Genomic DNA, 20284 nt, shown 5'->3' with positions numbered 1-20284 from the left:
TAACATAAATGATTTCATTGGGGTTAAGGTTGGGCAAGAAATCAGTATACCCATATATTCAAAGGTTTGTCAAACTTTGCAAAGTTTTGCTGCAATGGCAAAATGAGCACAAAACTCTCTGAGCTTTGACAGTGATTCCCTGTGCAAGCCTGATCAGTTTTTGTTATTTATTAAAAAAAAAAAAAAACACGGATTCCCCAAGTTGCAATGTCCCAAGGGGTCCCCACCCTGTCTTCTTCATATGACACTTCCTTCATATAACATTTTGTCTCTCTTCAGAGTTCTTCCCTTTTCAAATGAAAACGGGCATTTTCCCATTTTTCCAGCAATACCCCATCACCAGTGCTTTGGGTTGATCTGCTGCTGCGTCACAGAATGTGCAGCAATGTTCTAACTTCTAGGAGGTCAGCACTATGTCAATTATTATAAAGCAAGATGCATTCTGTTTTAGCATTCATCCCTGGAATGAATGTGTTTGCTGTCAGTTGACCCTAACAGGTATAGAATTTATTTCTCAGTTCGTGGTATGTTTATTCTTCATGCAACTTGGTTTTCGGTCACATAATAGATGCAGCCGGGGAAAGGAAGGGAACTGTGGAATATGATGGTTAGCTTATATAATGAGAATGGAATTCAAATCCTTATAAAATCCACTTTGCTTCTCTTAGTGTTATTTTTTAGAAAGAGAGAAGAAAGAGAAAGGAAAGGAAAGGAAAGGAAAGGAAAGGAAAGGAAAGGAAAGGAAAGGAAAGGAAAGGAAAGAAAGAAAAAGAAAGAAAGAAAGAAAGAAAGAGAGAGAGAGAGAGAGAGAGAGAGAAGAAAAAGAGAAAAGAAAAGAAAGAGAGAGAGAGAAAGAGAAAGGAAAGAAAGAAAGAAAGAAAGAAAGAAAGAAAGAAAGAAAGAAAGAAAGAGAAAGAAAAAGAAAGAAAAGAAAAGAAAAGAAAGAAAGACTGTCTTTGTTTATAGGTTAATCCCCCTCTTCATCTAAGAAATACAGAGAAGTGAGGTTTATCAAAAACATATTTGGAAGAAAGCTTTTAAACTCCTTGATAATTTATTTGGGAAATTTATATGCTAATGGACGCCTTTCCTCTTTGCATGTGAGCAGGCATGAAGTCAGATGTGTCAATCAGACCCAAACTATACCTTAGGGAAGCCTTCATTAATAGGAAGATAGGCTGATCCTTGATAGATTCTTGCATCTTCCCTGGGTTCAAAAAACCAGTAGTGTTGTTTTTCTAGGTGAGAAAAAAGGACTGCAAGTGTCAGCATGTGCAGCTGACATGCATATTCCTTCCATGTTCCAAGACTGGACACTGGCTTTAAATTAAGTCATCTTCTACTCCTCTATTCTCTAGCAGCCTGGGAACTGTTTTGGTCCAATACAGCTCCAAACCTGTATTCCAGCCTTCCAGTTCCAACCATCCCCAGCTGAGTGTCTTCCAAAATGGTTGGTCTACAGCACATTCCCAATCACTATGACTATCAGTAGTCCTCATGTGCTTCTAACTAGAGATGTCTGGGCATGGCTCTGCAGCCTTCTTACAGAGTTTGTGCTCTGCCTCTAAGCCATAGTGTACACCCTGCGTAGAAACTCTTGCTCTCCCAAGTTAGGAAGCCCCCAATCTCATTCATCATTCCAAGGTGAAGTCATCTGCCGTACTGTCATCATCATAGGCCAAATGAGTTATATTCAGGACCTTTGAAAGGGATGCACTCTATGGTTCTGTGGAGGTCTGGGAAAAGAAGAAACTCAGAACACACAAAGAGGTTGTGAAAGAGAAAGTGTGTGCAGAGGGAGGGGGGAGGAGGAAAGTCACAGCAGCCTTGAGAAGGAGGCCTTTTTGACAGGAAGAGAAGCAGAATTAAGCCAGAGATGTCGGACAAGGCCTGAAGTTATTGCTCTCCAGCCAGAAAGAAGTCGACAAGGACAGAGAAAGGTACACAAGCTTAGAGATTGTTCTGGGTGGGTAGCCCAAAAGGGGAAGGGAAGGGAAGTGAACCTCCGCTTCACGCATTGTGCCTCTCATCACAGATCTGCTGTGGTATTCACTGCAGCCAAAGGTCTATCCTGTCCATGATGTTGAAGAGTGTCAAAATGGGTGACTTTAGGAACCACCTTAGCTAGTCTAGTGGTTACATTCAATGCCACAGAGTTCAGGTCAGTCTTCAGTTTCCCAAAGTGGGAGGAAGGCAGGGAGACTCCTGCCCTTTCTTTCCTGCCCTTTCATCTGCCCCACTGGGCCAGTAGGAAGTAGAGGAGGGTGAGTAAAGGGTGTCTTTTATACCATGCATGGAGTCTAAAAGGCATGCAGCGAACGTTCCATGCCTTTGATCCAAGAAGTCTAGGAAGGAGGTCCTGCTGGAGAGAAGCTACTTGTCTTGACCGCTGAAACGGCCAGCAGGAGGGGCTGAGGAGGCAAGGGCTAACATGCTAATATCTCTCATCCCAAAGGCGATTTTTCCAAAATCTTGCCTGCCTGCAAATCCAGCTTTTATCTATCAACTTTGCCCTGCTTAGGTGTCTCCCTGATCAGTTCTCAAGATCTTTAATAAGATGAGCTCCTTAATTCAGAAGACATTGATCTCTCACTTTGGTTGCCTATATTAATCGCAGTAATATTTACATACGAGAGACAAAGGGTGTTGGCTTCTTTACAGAGTTGAGTATATATAACGTTAAGAACCTACCCATTTCAGTATTATGCTTCTCATGTTTCGGGCTAACCAGAGAACTCCGAAAGGGCCAGATCAGAGAATACAATCTCCTGGCTCATTATTCTTCAGCTAACACACAATTTGTTTAACTACAGCTTATTGAAAAGTTCAGCAACCTTTTTCAGGTAGAAGCAACTATTGTGCAATTTTGTGTGATAGAATGGATGCACCAAATGATTGTGTGTGTGTGCGTTTTGAACTCTCATGAGGCAACCCTAAAATCTTAACAAGATTTTTATTCTGTCTTAAATTGTTAATTTAGGAATGCCCTGACCACCAGGTTGTTGACCCCTGATTTATTTACCCTGAAATAACCCGCAGTCATTTAGCATGAACAATATGCTAAGCCATAAGCAAATTACATTATGTCTCCATCACTAGGCAAACAAGATTAGGAACAGGACTAACTCCAAATTCCAGGGCAAGAATAGGCAACATTTTGTGGACAGATGGGGAACCAAATCATCTTTCTCAACATTTTGTGAGAAAAGTAAAATAATGACATTCTGTTTTAGGACACCAGAAATCATCTTCCTTCAGTAGCTGCTTCTTTACCTAGTGGTAGAACTGCCCCTGACTTTCATGTTTCCAGTACCAAGACCAGAACCATGATCTGTGCCGGGCACTCTGGAGTTGCCATTTTAACCTGCCCAGCGTGCCCTGGGAATAGCACTGCTATTGGGGAGCAACTGGACTGTAGCCCCCAGTTCCAACGGCCTCCCAGAAATTCCAGATGCTGATGCTATGAGGGAAATGGGGTTTCCTTTAACTGGTACCTCTCAAAATTTCTGAGCTTCTCCTATCACCCCCAGCCAGCAGGCCCAATTCGGAGGACGTTAGCTTAGGAGAGGTAGGAATAATGCTTTGGACAATGGAGGGTCCATTACTCAGTGGCAAGATTGACAAGATTCTGTTACTGCAACCCTACAGTAAACGTCATTTTAGTATTCATGGCTTTGGTGTTCAGGTCTGGTCTACCTCAAAGGGCTGACATCAGTCTTACAGCTCTGAATGTGCCTCCCCCGTTCCTGCCATTATCCTAAAGAGAACTAGGGAGGGTCAAGTCTGAAATGCTTTCTCAAATTCCGTTCCTGTTTGGGCTCAGATCTCAGTTACCTGACCATTGGTTTGGTCAGGCTCTTCCTCTTCTTCCTCGAGGTTATTCTCACAGTCCATTACATTTGCCATTTCTAGTTCCCTCCCAGACAATAAAAGTTGTATGCACCAGCCTTGTGTTCCTTAGCTGTAGAGCAGCCTTCCCCAATCTGTCATCTTCTAGATGTACTGGAACTACAACTCCCAGAATCCCCCAGCCAGCATAGTGACTAGGAATTCTGGAAGTTCCAATCCCAGCACTTTTGGAGGACATCAGGCTGGGAACTGGCCACAGCTGTCGTGTCCCACTTGCTCTCTTGAGTTTTGGTCCTACGTCAAAGGTGTTCAGCTGGAGGCATCTGGGCTTGGTGGGGGGCTCAATAGCCTCAGGTGTGATCCCCAGATCCCTTCCAAAATGAAATGTGTAATGTTGCAGAAGGAGGAGAAATGTGTGGGGAGAAATCACAGCTACTCATTCTTTTGATTTTAACTGAATATAAAGAAACATTCAATTAAATCTGAGGTCATGTTCACCCTGGCCCTGACCACATTTTTCTCCTGGGCCAGTGACTTGTTTGAGTGTGGTCCCCAGCACAGCACTCCAAGGCCAAGCATGGTCCCACCTGGCTCTAAACAAGTTGCTTTTTTACCTTCCTATTTCTTGAAAACAGCTATTAACATGCAACACTACTGAGGCAGGACCATTGCTGGCTGATGAAGGTTTGGGAAGGATGGCTGATCCCAACAGGTTCTATGAGCAGATCAGCGAGGAGGACCTGATGAACTTCTCCTTCATTGGCCGAGGATCTTTTGGGAACATTTTCCGAGCTCGGCACCAAGATTGGGGGATCGATGTTGCAATCAAGTTCCTGAGCCGGTAACAGTGGTTATTTGGAAGTTGGTTGAGTGCCGAGAGTGAAAGTTGGAGTTTGTCTGACAAAAATGTACAATCTGTGACTCCCACAATCATAGGTGGACCTCAAAAATCTTGGGTATGATCCTGGAGAGCTTCAAAAGTTGTTCCCATGTTGTAAGTTTGAATGGGACAGAGGGGAAAATAATTAAATATAGGACTTGAAAGTAATTTGATAACAGTAGTGTAACCCATGACTTGGAGGCCTCCTCCAAAAGGCAGCCAAGGAGGACAGTTGTCCCAGTAATGGATCCTATCAATGTTAGGATCAGCAATCAGAATCCCAAGTTTATTATTTGATGACTCCTCTTCTTTATAATGATCAAAAGTAAGTTCCCCATTTGGAATCAAGTTTAGGGAGACTGAAGCATCCCAAATCTGGCGATAGAAGGTTGATCATCTCCATTTGGGATCATCCTTGGAGAAATTTCAGACTCATGAGTCTCTTTCCTTTTTTTTTTTTTGCAATAATTTTATTAAACTTTACAATTAAAAAGATAAAAGCTAACAGAAACTAAGAAAAATGAAAGAATGAAAAGAAAAAATAGAAAGTGCAGAAAGGGAAAAAGAAAGAATAGAAAGAAAACTGGAAAAGAAAGAATAAGAAAAAAGAAATATATACTATATATTGTTTATAGATAAGAGATGAAATATGGGAAGAGATCATTTGTATTTTAGGAGAAGATGATACGTTACTAAAATTGTTTATACTTGTGACAAAGGGGGAAGTTACTTCTTCATATGTAGCTCAAGAGTCCCTTTCACATGCCAATTCTGCTTGCCGATTATGACTTCTTTATGAACCCCACGGCAGGTAAACGAATGGAGCCAGAAGGGATGAGCAAGCCATTAAGGGGGCAAGGAAGGAGCAAACTTTTAAGGGAGGACTTACAGAAAAGATGGCACAGTCCTGGGAATGAAGGAAGTGTGAGAAAGAAGCTCGAAATAACCCCATCTTGATTCTGTTTAGTATTAAAATGGGACAGAGAGAAACTTGGAGAGGTTTTCCCGATTCTGTTATTCTATTGAACTACAATAAATAGCATTTCTGGCATTCTCTGCTGTACCTGTTTCTTGACCTGGCCTACCTTGGGGGGGGGGGACTTCAATCTTGACGTCTTTTCTGCAAGGTCCCCTTAATGACCCCCTCCTCCCTTCCCCAAGGTCAGCCTCACGTTCCTTTACATCACCCTCTTTTTATTCCACCCACAGTAATCCTCCCACAGGATTGAAATCAGGCTTTCCTACTTTCCTGCAGGAATTCTTCCTTCACTCGAGAGGAACTCTTGAAAGAAGCCCAAGCCATGGAGAAAGCCCGCTTCATCTACGTCCTACGACTCTTTGGCCTCTTCGTAGGCAAAGAGCAGGCAGACACCGACGCGGCGCCAGCCGCAGTGCCCAGCTTGGGCCTGGTGATGGAATACATGGAGAACGGCAACTTGTCCAGTTTAATGTATCAGGTCCCCTCCATGCCTTGGGCCCTACGCTTCCGCATCCTCTACCAGGTAGCCCTGGGGATGAATTTCCTGCACAACCTCAGGCCTCCGTTGTTACATCTGGACCTCAAGCCTAGCAATGTCTTACTCGATGGGGATCTGCATGTCCGGGTGAGTTCTCTCACTTCTGTTTGTTATTCTAAAGCTGTTTGCCCCCCCCACCCCCTGAATTGTACAATGCCAGGATTCGAGGAATATTTGGAAACCTTCTGGTCCAACCTACCACCCAGTTCAAGAAACTACTACTACGACATCCCCAAGAGATGGCCATCCGGCAGAGAGGTCTGCAGGATGGGATGCTTTCACTGAAATGACAAGAGCAGCATCATGCCATTGTGGCACGAGCACCACTTCTTTTGTACATGTGTGTGACATCCCAGCGCATGGACAGATGGTCAGAGCTTGCGTCATGATGGCACACTGTTGCTTTTGCCATTTTTACTCCCCACCCCCTTGATTCTCTGGTTCAAGGCTACCCCCAGCTATGGATGCTCCATTGGGTCACTTTCTTTCTCTCAGCTCAGCCTACCTAGTAGGGGTGTCATTTGCAAAGAACGTGGAGGCAAAAGTGACATGTATGCTGCCGTGAACTTTTGGAGGAAAGGAGGAATATAAATCTAGTAAATATATATGGGTATTTTCATTCAGTGGCTTGCTAGTAGCACGTTGATTGAAACCCCCTCGCTTTTAAATCAGCAGAAGGCTGGGGGAAAATAGAAGAGTGTACAGAGAAGACGCTGCTTGGTGTAATCTCTGTAAGAACAGGGCTGGCTCAGATGTGATGGTGATTTATTTCACTGGGTCTCTAACGCGTGCTTATGTTCTATCCCCACTTCTGGCTCAGGTGTCTGATTTTGGTTTATCCAAGTTCAAGCGAGGAACAACTCAGCAATGTGACCACAGTTCTGGGGAAGGGGGTGACTATGGCGGGACCCTGGAGTTCATGCCCCCCGAAGCCTTTAACAGTTTCAGCTACAAGCCAGCTCCCAGCACGGATGTCTACAGGTGAAAGCAGCTGGATTGCCTCTAGGGCCCATTAAGGGGCGCTCCGTCTGTGCGCAAAGCTTAGAGCTAAGGGTGGTTTGGACCCATTTCCCATTTGAAAGCAGAAGATCCAGCCGGGGACCTGAGATCCATTCAAGGGGCTCTGTTTTATTTGCCTGAAAGTGGCTTTACATGAGCGTGCAGGTTTTTCATTTTACGGTCAGCCCATTATTCTATTTCCTTCCAACCTTTTGGCCGATCCTGGAAGTTCAAGTAATAGAGAAGGGAACACCTAGATGACTTGAAAGAGCTCAGCGGGATCAAACCTCATTGATACTTGGAATGGGAGACCACCAGGAAATCTAATCGACTTCCTCTTACTTTTCAGTTATGGCATCCTGATGTGGTCGGTGTTAAGCGGTCAAGAACCTTACCACAGTAAGATATGCTTTGCTTTGCTTTCTGCTTGTTCAAGGTTTCCCAGTCTCCTGTGCATGATTAAAAGTAGCGCTCATGTTACTCAATTTTTCTGACAGTGGCAGGGAAAAAGGCAGAGATTGTGGCCCGGCCAAAGACCAAACAGGATTACTTAGGATTGATATTCACAAAAATATAACACCTCAGCCTTGGCCCCTAAAGCTCTTCTAAAAATTGCCAGCGTATTTTAACACTTACTGTGACAGAAGGGGAAAGCTATTGGAGGTGGGGAGTAATCATACTGTCTTTATTTAATTAAGTTCAAATTAAAAATGGTTTTTCCTTTAGCCTCTCCCCCTGGCAATTCTTGTCTAAAATACCAGGGAAGCACAACAAAGCATATTCCTGATCTCTAAACTTACTTTGCTTAATTTCACTTAAACTCCCACGGCATCCTACAAAGAATATTCGGAATGATAATTTGTTGGGAATGTTGTTGGATGTCCTGGTTTTCCTTACCAAACTACAATCCTGTGGTGTAAAGGAAGGAACGATGATTAGATTGGTTTATGTTGGTCACGCGTCATGTACTGTTTAAATTGAGTAGTGCTGAAGGGTTGTGGCCACCATCTTGACTTTTTTGACCTTCCCTGAGGACCCCCCCCCCCCAGTTTGCACAGATAGAAAGATATGGAGAAAATCGATAGAGGGGAGAGTGATGCTGTACAAGAAATATTTCTTTTCCTTTCATCTCCTCTCCTCCATTTCTTTTGTCCACTGTTTCTGATTTGTTCCTGCACTTTGCATAATGTTGCTTAATGAGTCAGTACGGGTGCCTGTTCACCAGGGCCGGCATGGTGCTCCAATCCAAAAATGCCATTGACTGCCTGCTTCCATTCCTGCCCAGATCTCCACCACGCCAACATGAGTTCCCTCATCAGGATGCACATCCCGCGAGGCCAGAGGCCGCTGACGGAAGATCTGGAGAAGCAGGTCGACCAAGTGCAGAAGCTGGGAAACTTGATAGACCTCATGAGAAGGTGCTGGTCTAATGAGAAAGGGCAGAGGCCAAGTTTCCGAGGTAAGTGGGATGCATGGTGGCTGCCACGCCCACACAATCCAAGCCCCGCCCCTTATTTAGAAGGGGCAGGGCTTCAACAGCAGAGCTGCGCCTGCCATCTTTCCTTTGGTGGACCTGGGCTTGGGTTCACCGCTAAGGTGGGCTGCACTGGGGTAGCTGAGGGTCCACGCTTCACTGTCTTTAGAAAAGGAAGGGCCACGGTAGGGGACATCAAGATGCAAAGTGGGCAAGGCTGGGACCCACAGACGTGGGGTAGTATTTGTATTTTTCCTGGTCTTAGTGGGGAAACATGGGGGTCCCCTCTCCAGGTGAAGCTTATCTAGGCTCATGCTACATTTTTCTGTGCACCAAAGTGACAATATATTGGGTTGTTGGTTTGGGGACCTTGTAGTTGGAAGAGGCTGTTAGGGGAAAAAGGACAGGTTTGGGACTACCAGGGATCTGGTAATAAGGGGCACCCTTTCTAGAAACTGTTATCCTCCCAACTGGGGCCTTCCAGATGCAGGACTAGGATAGTGTAATGGTTGAAGAGTTGAACTAGGATTGAAGAGAACAGTCGTCAAGGCCACTGCAACCAGAGAAATCCACCAAGTGACTTTGGGCCAGCTGGTCACTCTCTTTTAGCCCTGCCTACCTTGCAGGGTTGTTGTGGGGACAACAGGTGGAGAAACCTCCACGTATTCCACCTTGAACACCAGGAGGAAAGGCAAAATGCAAATGTAACGAAACAATCATGATAACCCTGGCCCTCAACTGCTCAAGAAGTTAGCTATTATTTATTGGTGTGTTCACTTTATACCCTGTGAGACAGATTGGGCTGGGAAAGAGTGACTGGCCCAAAGTCCCTTGTTAAGTGTTGGTGGCTTAGGGTGGACTTGAATCTGGATCTTTCCGGTGCTGGTTTGACTCCTTCACTATATTGTATAATTCTCGACGCCATGAATTAATGAGCCTCATCTCCAATCCGAACATAGCTTGAGGGATGTGTCGGAGGATGGGAATGTCCCCCTCAACCCTTTTTTTCATTCTTCTTCTTCCCATTTCTCAGACTGCAGCAAGGAAATGGAAGTTGTGTGTTTCTGTTACGAATGGAAGATGAAGCCTGCTGTTCGTGAAGTCCAGGATATCTTGGTAAAAGATTTTTAAAAATGCATTCTTCGGATAAGCCTCCAGGGGACAGCAGTGCTCCAGTTCTGCCACGCAATAATATCTCCACGCAAACTTGGCCATTTTTCCTTTTTTCTTTTTGATACCATTATATTGCCCGGACAGTAATTTGACTCCCCAAGCAATAATTTTGTCACACACCTAGGCAATAAATGTACCCTTCAGACAGTCCCACATATATATCCCACACCTTTATTAAGCATTTTAATTTTGATGAAAATGATAAATAAGATACTCTAGAGTGAAAACTTCTTGTCCTGGGATAATCGTGGGGGGGGGGGGGTATCCTTTTTTGGGGCCATGGGCTCCAGCTGAGTTTTGAGTGCTACAACAGGGACTATTCCCCCCCCCCCCATAAAGCCAGGAGTTTGAAATGGGTAGCGCCAGAGTATCATCGAAATTTAATTTACCTTATTAAAATGAATGACCAGTGTACGAATACTCCCCCATGATTTCTTATTTGTCTTGAATTCTCTTACAATCCAGTGGCAATTCTGGGCCATTGGATTTCAGAGTAAGGCCCATCTCTTATCCTTGTTTTTGCAATTTCTCTTCTTTCTTCCCCCCCAAAAGAAGCATCCGTTTCGGCCTTATTCTCAGGCTGATCAAAGTTTGCTTTCACAGTTCTCTGGGGGTGTTTTACGGTTTCTCTGATAGTTTTCACAAGGCCCTGAAGACATGGGTTTATCAACAGGCATGAGGGCCCGGGAGCGTGAGGGGGCCGGGACAGAGGCTGAACTGATTGCTTTGATGAACAGGATTATGGGCTGGGAATGTTACGTATTTTATGATGGTTTTTTTACCTGCTTTTATATATATTTTTTCCTTCTTTTTAAATTGTTGTATTGTACCTTTTTGTTGCTTTTATCTTTGTTTTAATTGTTTGTAAGCCACCCAGAGTCAGTCAGTCAGTCAGTCAGTCAGAGAGAGAGAGAGAGAGAGAGAGTCAGTCAGTCAGTCCGTCCGTCCATCCTTGGGGTTCTCTGAGCTTGGTTGTTTTCTTGCAAATGTTTCATTACCTGGCTAGGCAACATCTTCAGTGCTAGAATGGAGTGGAGTTTGCTCTCTGTATATTCTTTTCTATTTACACACACACACACACACACATCAATAGAAGAGAATATGTGTAGCTCAGGGTTGAACTGTGGACTCCTTGGTGCTCTCTGAGCTTGGTTGCTTGCTTGCAAATATTTCTTGTGTATGTATGTATGTATGTATGTATGTATGTGTGTGTGTGTGTGTATGAATGAATGAATGAATGAATGAATGAATGAATGAATGAATGAATGAATGAATGAATGAATGAATAGTTGGAGGTGGTAGAGGGGGCTACTGCTGTGGTTTCCATTTCCCTAAGCCACATCTTTCCATCTTTCTGAAGAGCCTCCCTAGCCACCCACCTCCCAATCTGAACAATTCCCAGAGAAATTAGCATTCCTCATGATCTTTCTGGGCATCAGATAGAAGTATGGGAAGACAGGGAGACAGCAAACTTATCATAGAGTGAAAGGCAGGACAGCCCCACCACGTGCATCCCTTACCACCATCTGTTCATGACAATTTCATGGAAATAGCTGACTCTTTTAAACATTCTCCTTTGTTAAATGGAGTGAGAATGAGCAGGGAGGGAAAATGCAGGCAAATGGATTAACTTACTTACTTGTGCCTCCTGAATCTGGAGGGACTCTGAGCATCTGACCTCCCTCCTCCATTCAGGACCACTTTAGCCAGGTGTTCTCCTCTTCCTGTCTTGCCAGTTAGTCTTCTTTTCTCTTCCCAAAGATGCAGAAAGAGAATTCTTCTAGAAAAGAAGCCACGTTCTCTACCTGCTCCAAGGGACCCAGTCTTGCCCCTGTGAGATCTGAGGACCACCAAGCATTCCCTTCTCGCTATGGCTTGGAAGAACATTTTAAGACTTTACACCTAGAAGAACCTTCATCTATGCAAAATGGTAAGTGGAATGTGAAAAGCGGGCCCATGAAGCTTTTTCTGTTTTCATGGAGTTACTTAACTGAGAATTGATCTGAAGACTGAAAAGCATTTTTGTGTGTGTATGTGGTTAAAGCTGTGTCTGCTTAAGGGTTCAGGATGTCCCCTTTAAGTTTTCCCCCTGTTTGTGGTCCCACCACTTCCTGTTTCACTACCTAAACAAGCCTTAGCAACCCACCACCCATATTATTCCCACATTCCATTTTTGAAGCTTCTTCCTCCCCAGCACCTAGATTGCATGGCCAACATTTGGCCTCCAAATGATGGCTTTTACTCTAAACCCTTCCCACAAATACCCCAAGGTAGACCAATAATTTTGACCTAAGCTCTGAAGACATCAGTACATAATTAAATATCACATCTTGTGGCTAAAACATTTTGTGGGTCCTGACTCCAAAAGGGATCTAACCTGGCAATAGGCCAGACTCAGACGGTTAGAGAAAGCCAGATGCAGAAGTTTCCACATCAACCTTCCTTAATGCTTGCCCTTCCAATCTCTTGAACTTAAATTATTCACAGGACCTCCTGAGTTGGAATGACGAGAAGCCATGTCCCACACAAATGAAAGGCCCCAATTATAGAAGGCTGCTTTGGAAACCAAGCATTCATTCTAATTCATATTTAATTTGACAGTAAGAAGATGTTTCCCGAAAGGTTCCTTCTGCTGAATGTTTCCAACCACTTTGGCCAAATGGCCTCTTCATTTCACATCATCTGAATTTGATTGCTCAGTTGCTGGTGACTCATGTGGCTCAGTGGATATCAGTTTGCCAGAATGGTCTGTCAGTAACTGCTTGAGGTTTTGTAAGCACCTGCTTGTGTCCTCAGTGATACCATCTAGCTACCTAGTTGTTGGTTAGTTTCCTTATTAGTAAAACTATCAGATCTGGGCTGCACAAATTAGTAGAACCTCTAGATGGCAGCAAAGGACTAGAGATTCTCTCATTCTCTTTGCTGCCATCTAGTGGATTTAGATTTTTGCAGCCTAATATGGTTGCCTTAGGCTAGGCCCCCTTTTGATTATGCTACTTGGTGACCCAACATCAGCAACTGCTTCCTGGAGCTCTTGGAAATTTGGCCTGTGACATTGGAGCCATGTCTGAAGGCTTGTCTGTTGCCTTCAGTTTTTCAAAGCAGCAGGGCCTTCTCCAATGCAGTACTAAGTTTGTCTTGATCATGACTAAATAAAGAAGAGGGGACTACTAGGCCCAGAATTTTTTGGGCTAATGTCAAGAGATCCTTTGGAGTGATTTCTCCTTCTCCTACTCCTCCCCTTTTTACTACAATTTTTCTTTGGTAAAGAAAAGAAATAGGAAGGAGTAGTGAAAAAGCACGGCTTATGAATGGAAGGTAGTGATATCTGGACCCCAGAATAAAATTCTATGAAGAACAAATGGCATTTGTTCAATGAAAACCCTATCTGGAAGGACCCATGGTCATTCCAGTGGTGTAATTTCTTCTTCAAAGTTAATTGTACAATGGGTCAAATTCATGCAGCATGTAAAGTAGAATGGGGTTGGCTTGATTTATCTTGGATTGATGCTTTGTAAAGTCTTGCTTATCTTAACACATGAATCCAATTGTTGTGACTAACACTGCAAACCATGGCATATTGCTTCATACACACACACACACAGACTACAAGAGGAAGCTATCAGCCTATAAATCCATGAAGCTGATCCAGTGACTGTGAAGAAAGTTTATGAAGCCAGTCACATTTCATCCTTCTCTTTCTTTAATATTTCAGAATCAAGAATTTTTCTCCAAGGAACCAGAATCCTTTGATTAGGCCTGCAAGATATCCAAGGTCTTCTCACAGGTTGGATTCACACATCACCCAAAGTCATAATGAGTTTCCTTTGTTTGGCTTAGGGAAATGTGTAAATCTATCCATCATAGTTAATTCAAGTCATGTTGTGTGAATTCCACCATTATGGTTTACAAATCATAGTTTATGGCTTAGTATAATTGCTGTAGCTAGTTCACAGGGTTTTTTTATTGATTATGTGCCATCAGGTCATAGATTTTCTCCATGATAGTTCATGGAACCATGGCTAAAACAAGCCATAGTTAAGTGTACTGTGAGAAGCCAAATGTTATGATTTATAGATTAGCATATTGTGTGACTCTAACGATTGTGTTTTGTAAACCATGATTTATGCCTTAAGGTAATATATGGAGCCAGCCATTGTGACTAACTCAAGAAACCATGGCTAAAACAAATCAAGGGTTAGTGGGGTGTGTAATCCCAACCATTGCTTTTCTCTCCCCTTTCAGAAGCTGTACCACCAGAGGTTGCTTTCAGGAGAAAATCTTCGGGGACCCTTCACCGTAGTCAAAGCTTGCATAACAGGAAAGTAAGGACACACTGTAACTATCAATTTAATCTTTCATGCCAGGTAGAACGGGATGGGTTAGTCATTCATAAAAGAGAAGAGAGAGAGAGAGCAAGCTAGTGACAAACTCAGCAGGAACTCCTTGATCAGAATTGTTATGGAAAGTGGTGAGTGACCAGTATCCCATGAACCACTCTTAAAAGGGCCCAGCATTAAACTGACATATGCTGAAGTTCTTATCCAACCACATATCATGGTTGGCATTATCCAACCTTGCCCCATATGCCTGGACTGTGTCAAGCCAGTTTGATCTAATCCAGGATGGTGCTGGCTGTGACTGGACAGCATCATCGAAGACCGCAGCTCTCACCCCAAGCCTTCTTGCCAAGTATGCCTGTAAGAGCAAGGCTGGCTGGCTAGAAATTGGGGAAAGAAGCTGAGACTGTCACTTTTATCAAAGGAAGTACATCAAGGTGGACAGACTTCTGTAGGGGCTTTCATAGGCAGAAAATGTAGGCATCTTGAACATGGGATTGCCTCTTAATTAGCCTGATGTTTTGCTCTTCAAGAAAGCTGAAGGAACAGAGCAGGAAAATCCTCATCTATCAGAAGTCCAGACTCCACGAAGGACCATGCTCAGAGGTATTTTTTTCTTCCTTGTTTGGGGAGATCTACTCACCTTTTCTCACTGGGCTAAGAATGAAATCAGACATGCTATTCCTGAGCCATGAGACCATCATGGAACCATGATCAGCTCTGGCCTTGCTTGCCGATTTTATGTATAACCAAACTTGTTCCATAGCAGGAAGAATGAACAAATGACTATATACACACAAACATGGGTTTGTGGGTGTATGTGGATATATATACTGTACACACAGACATACACTGACATACAGATACCGCTCCTAGCAGGAAAGGATAGCTGTTAGCATCTTGACTTTGGTTGACTCTCTGCTGCTATGGTTTTAATGGCCATGGCAGTTGCCAGAAAATCACTACTGAAATTAAGTGCCTCTGAGCATATATATGTACTAAAAAAACACTTGGGTTCCAAAGACAAATGTTTAAAAGCATGAGAGTGGTGTAGTGGAAGTGAATAAAATATCTGTCTTTTTCAGGGCTTGTAGACTCTTACGTCTGGGTTACAGTTTGCCACCTCATATCCGAATCAATGCTTTGTTGTCGAGGGTGGGGGGTGAGGGTTAAGATCAGGGTAAAGTGAGGAGGAGATTTTCAAGGAGAGTTGGATTCCTTTGATCGGTATTCCTGGACATGTTGGCAGGGAGGAGGATTATGGATGCTGAAGTCAAACCCATCTGGGAAAAGAGAGAAATTTCACTTCTCAAAAAGATTTGGGAGAATTTCCCAAGGGGGTTCAATTCATTCCTTTTCTTTCTCCCCCTGCCCTCCTTTTTTTAAACAGGCAATAAGCAACGCCCCCGTTCAGACACTTTTGCTTTTCCAGTGTATTCAACTTATCCTCCTGGATACCATCATTACCAACAGGTAAGCAAATGAGAAAGACCAGGAACAAAATTGGGGAAGTATGGAGAGAAAATACCTTAACAGAGCGTCTCTGATGGTGTCTTGCTTACTTCCACTAGGGTTGTATGAAATTGATTCCCTCTGACCTTTTCTTTCAAAAATAGGGACTCAGAAGACTGGCACTGAGATCCTAAGAAAGCCCTGCTGGATCAAGCATTGTAGTTCAGTGTCCTGTTTCCGCAGTGGTTAAACAGAGACTTGTGGAACTTCTCATCGGGGAAAACAGTCCATAGCTTTGTTAAGTCAGAAACACGGTGCCAGTTTCATGCTCCAAAAGGCCCACACAGCTGCACACAAATGCACCCATGCACAATTGCCTCATTCTTCAGCCAAAGAAATTTCCCTGCAGAGCTTGTGGTTCAATTTTTAAAAAAAACAAAAGCAAAAACAAAAGTTAATCCCTGCTCTCTGGTTTACACATGACACAAAAGAAGAAATGAACATGGAATGCAAAGAAAAAATAGCAATTTACCACTTTACATTTCTTATAAGGGCTAGCTGGAATAGAAACAGTTCAGGCTGCCAGATGGAATGACATGTGACTTACTGGAAGGGGGTCCAATGAGAAGCTATGTGTTTAAGATTCCTTAAACCTTAATCTCCCAAACCAGATCCCTAGTGATTGGCAGTCTATTTTATCAGCAAATTAGATCATTCATTCATTCATTCATAGACTGCTCCTATCCAAACAGACTCTAGGTGGGTTGTTGTTGTTTTTTTAATCTGCACTCAATCGTTACCAATTCTGCGGCAACTGCCTGGACGAGTCCCTGCAGTTTTCAAGGCAAGGTGTTTCGGAAGTGGCTTGCCAGTGCCTCCTTCCTAGAGCAGAGTCCAGCTGGCGAGCACAGGAGGCGGGGTTTCCGTTGCTTCGCGCCTTTTTCGGGCGTGCCCGGCTTCTGCATTACTGGCAACTGCTCCCGTCTCCTTTGCAAATGCACCACCAGCATTTTTCCTCCCACCAGGGTGAGAGTCCCCATTTATCTACTCACATAAATTTTCAAGCTGCTGGGTTGACAGGAGCTGGGGAGGAAGCAGGAGCTCGCTCTGCTGCGCGAAGGCTGGGCTCGAACCACTGAAGTGTCGACCATTTCTGGCCGGCAACTATCAGCGTCATTAAGCTGCTGCACCACCGCGTCCCCCTAGGTGGGGTACAACATAATAAAGGAAAAAGATGGTATGGAAAATTGCACTCAAAAATTAATTTTTAAAAATCAGTGAAGATCTAACGTGTTATAGGTGCTATTTAATTAAACTGACCTAAGGACCAAACACCTACTGGAACAACCCTGCTTCGGCTAGATTTCAAAATACCTGTAGAGTTGGGGGCTGCCTGTACCCTTGGGGGAGGAGGAATATGTTGCGTAAAATGGCATTGGATGATAAGCAAATGATCCCGTAGATCCAATTGTCATTGTTTATAAGTGATACACTTATTGTATGTTTCGAAACTAAGATATTGTTAATCTAGACCAAGAATGGCCTAATTCTTTCTCATCTTGGAGGCCCTCTATACTCCAGACATCACATGGGGCCAGAACATTGAGGGTTTCTCTAGGATAGACATTGCATTGAAGGTAACATCATTTGTGACACTAAAGTTTGGCAAGTTAGGAAGCAGATATGTTTGGAATGATGTAGGATCAATGGCTGGGTGGTGTGAAGGGAGTTGTGTTTCTTGAAAGACCTCCTCTAGAAGGAAGATTGTTCACTACCCTTTCTGGTCTCTCATAGATACCGAAGAAAGCAATGCCATTATACTATATTTCGATAGAATACATTCAGATGCAACATGCTCCTTGTGCAGCGTGATACCAGCAATCCTCCCTGATAGTGCTGGTAGAACTGCAATTCTCCATAAAATTAAATTAAAAAGAAGGGCTGAAATCACACATGAGGTTATCCAAGTTCATGAGATCTTTGGGTCCTCACATGAGATCTCTAGAGGTTTCAAGTAAGGGTATCCACATTTTGAGAGAGATTGTGTGAGATCTTGCAGAGTTGGAGAAGTGGAATTGCTTAGCATGTTGTATGAACTCAGTCAACTGTAGTTTATCAAATGAACCATAATTAAGCAAACCATGGCTGTATCAATGATTTAAACTGATTTTTTTAGTCCATTTCAGTTTGGGGCATCCAAGTGATCTTAGGGGATAAGTCAATGGGTACCTTCACAGTTTCCCTACTCACTCACCCATGTATTTTTCCCTTTTTCTCATCTGAATATTTTTTTTACCAGCCACCTTATGGCTTCCATCAAGGTGATGCTGGATTTGTACAGCAGGATCCATCATTCCTATGGCGTTATGCACCTGCAGTTCCATGTGAGTAAAAGCAAATCTTCCAGAAATATAACCAACCATGACAAATTGGAGTCAACGACTTAGAGCCAGATGTCCAAGTTGGTTAAAAACTTCTTTGGACACCAAGGAGCATATGGGGAGTGGGGGAAAGGATGGATGGTAAGGGTGATTCAATGTCATCATCAGAGGGGGCGTGGGGCCAAAACATTCAGCTTGAGTTTTGAAGGACCTGGGGCTTAGTGGAGGCTTAAGAGGAAGAATCTGAAACATGAAGTATTCATTCCCCCCCCCCCCACAAAGAAAGAGAGGGGGGATTTAAAGGTCAAAATGGGTATCATAAGTCATTTTGTGGTCTTGCTGCCAAAACCTTGCAGAGGATTATTTCTGAAAGAAAAAAAAAATTAAAACAGGTGGCTGCCAAAATCAATACTTTTATCCCCAATTTCTGTAGGGTAACATGGGAGATGCCCAAAGGATGCTGGAGGGTGCCTTCTGTCTGCTACCTGTAGGTTGCTCACCCCAATCAGGACTGATCCTTTTCTAAGTATGTTTAAAAGATATAGTGTCAGCATAATGCCAGGCTTTCATGCAGATGACAGATCAGATACATTTTCTTGTTACTCCAAAGCTGTTTTCCCCAAGAGGGTGTCTTCCAGATGCATGAGGACCTTAAAATTCCCATTTGATGTGGCAGTTTGGGGACAGGGGCCCAATTCTTGAGCAAAGAGAGAACTAGTAAGCAAAGGAAGACAAAGAACATCATACTGTAACCCAAGCTGTCCCACCAATTGTTCTTAGGGTAGTTATTAGGACTCTTCAGGACTTCAGATTCAGAGGCAAAAAGATGCTTCGGAGTGCACAGAATACCCATCTGGACTCCTGAAAAAACCCACATCTTTTCCTGGGTTTCAGTGGCTGTCCTCTGCACAGTTTAATAGCCGGGTTACTGTGCACCCGGCCTAGCATCTGTCAGGTGACGGTATTCTAGTCCCTGTAACATGTTTCTCTACTTAACTTGATTTTTAACAAAGGTGAATCTTTTCTTGTCCTCCAGACGGTGGAATTTCTATCACTGCCAACAACCTCTCGGGAGTTCAGTTTGGAGGTGGCAACACCATGCACTTTGAACACACTTCTCCAATCAAGGACAGGAAAAAGAAGTAGCCAATGAATGCTGATAGAATGCGGGTAGTTTCTCATGGACAATTCCATTCTTGTGTTTGGGGGCATTTCAGCCAGCTTCAAATGCCTTCTCTGTTGCCCCTGACTTTTCTGAACAATCCCCATAACTCAGGATCAATCTAGCTGTTTCCTAGAAAGCTAGAACCACAGAATGGAAAGGGCGGAAGGGACTTTGGAGATCATCTAATCCAACTTCTTGTCCAGTGTAAGAGTCTTCTACTACAGCATCCCCAACAGATGGCCATTCAGCCTCTCTTGAAACATCACCAATGAAGGAGAGCCTGCTACTTCCCAAGGGTGTCTGTTTTGTTGTTGAACAGCTTTTGCTGTTAAGAAATGTTTCCTGAGGTCCAGCAAAATTTGCTTCCTTGTAATTTCAATCCGTTGCTTTTGGTCCTGCCCTGAATGATTCTTGTTCCAACACTGAATGATTCTGTCCTATCTTGTACAGGATAGCCATTGAGATACTTGAGGGGAACTATCACATCTCCTCACAGTCTTCTCTTTTCCTCTCTGGTCTTCCTACTAATGGGCATGACTAATGGTCAGGTCTGATGGAAAGCTGGATTAAGCCACACCCTTGCCCCCTCTTCCGGCCCCAGCCCATTGAATCCAGACATGGTGCTCTTCCTTTGTTTATTTCAAGTGGTGGGATGGGCTGGCTTGAACTTTTGGAGGTAAATGTTTTCTTCTTATAACAATTGAATGGAGCCATCCCAGGAATCTCTACCCATGGGCGGGACAGAAGCTGCAAAGCAAAACATGTGAAAGCTTAAATAAACAAAAATAATAATAAAATTGGAGAAAGAAAAGGGTGCCATTCAAAGATGCAGATGATAAACTGAAGCCCTTGAACAGTTTGTGGCAACCTTGTTTCCGAATAAGCTTCTGACATGGTTGCTGAAAATTAATGATATTGCCGCTTTGAGAAAGGAAAAATGCCAATACTGGCTTGAGCCTTTATATAAACCTATATAATATAAAAAAAGAATTTTATATATATATATATATATATATATATATATATATATATATATATATATAAAACTTATATA

The 20284-nt window shown here is 43.4% G+C and overlaps 1 protein-coding gene across 1 annotated transcript; it reads left to right on the top strand.

Annotated features, from left to right (window-relative positions):
• Window positions 1-1815: 1815 nt before the first annotated feature.
• Window positions 1816-20229, top strand: LOC103056331 (receptor-interacting serine/threonine-protein kinase 3). The gene is made up of 13 exons (XM_007435391.4): window positions 1816-1940; window positions 4485-4690; window positions 5985-6333; window positions 7067-7227; window positions 7595-7644; window positions 8531-8704; window positions 9753-9835; window positions 11654-11822; window positions 14138-14217; window positions 14766-14838; window positions 15623-15705; window positions 17984-18068; window positions 19102-20229. The coding sequence occupies exons 2-13, from the start codon at window positions 4545-4547 to the stop codon at window positions 19209-19211; spliced, it is 1563 nt and encodes a 520-aa protein (XP_007435453.2). The 5' UTR covers window positions 1816-1940; window positions 4485-4544; the 3' UTR covers window positions 19212-20229.
• The last annotated feature ends 55 nt before the right edge of the window (window positions 20230-20284 follow it).

This window comes from Python bivittatus, unplaced genomic scaffold (genome assembly GCF_059951505.1).
Source record: "Python bivittatus isolate LINGU-HERP-01145 unplaced genomic scaffold, Pbiv_v1 ctg000430_np1212, whole genome shotgun sequence".
Lineage (NCBI taxonomy): Eukaryota > Metazoa > Chordata > Lepidosauria > Squamata > Pythonidae > Python > Python bivittatus.
Note: the sequence above shows the minus strand (reverse complement) of the source record. Positions and strands in the feature narration are given on the sequence as shown.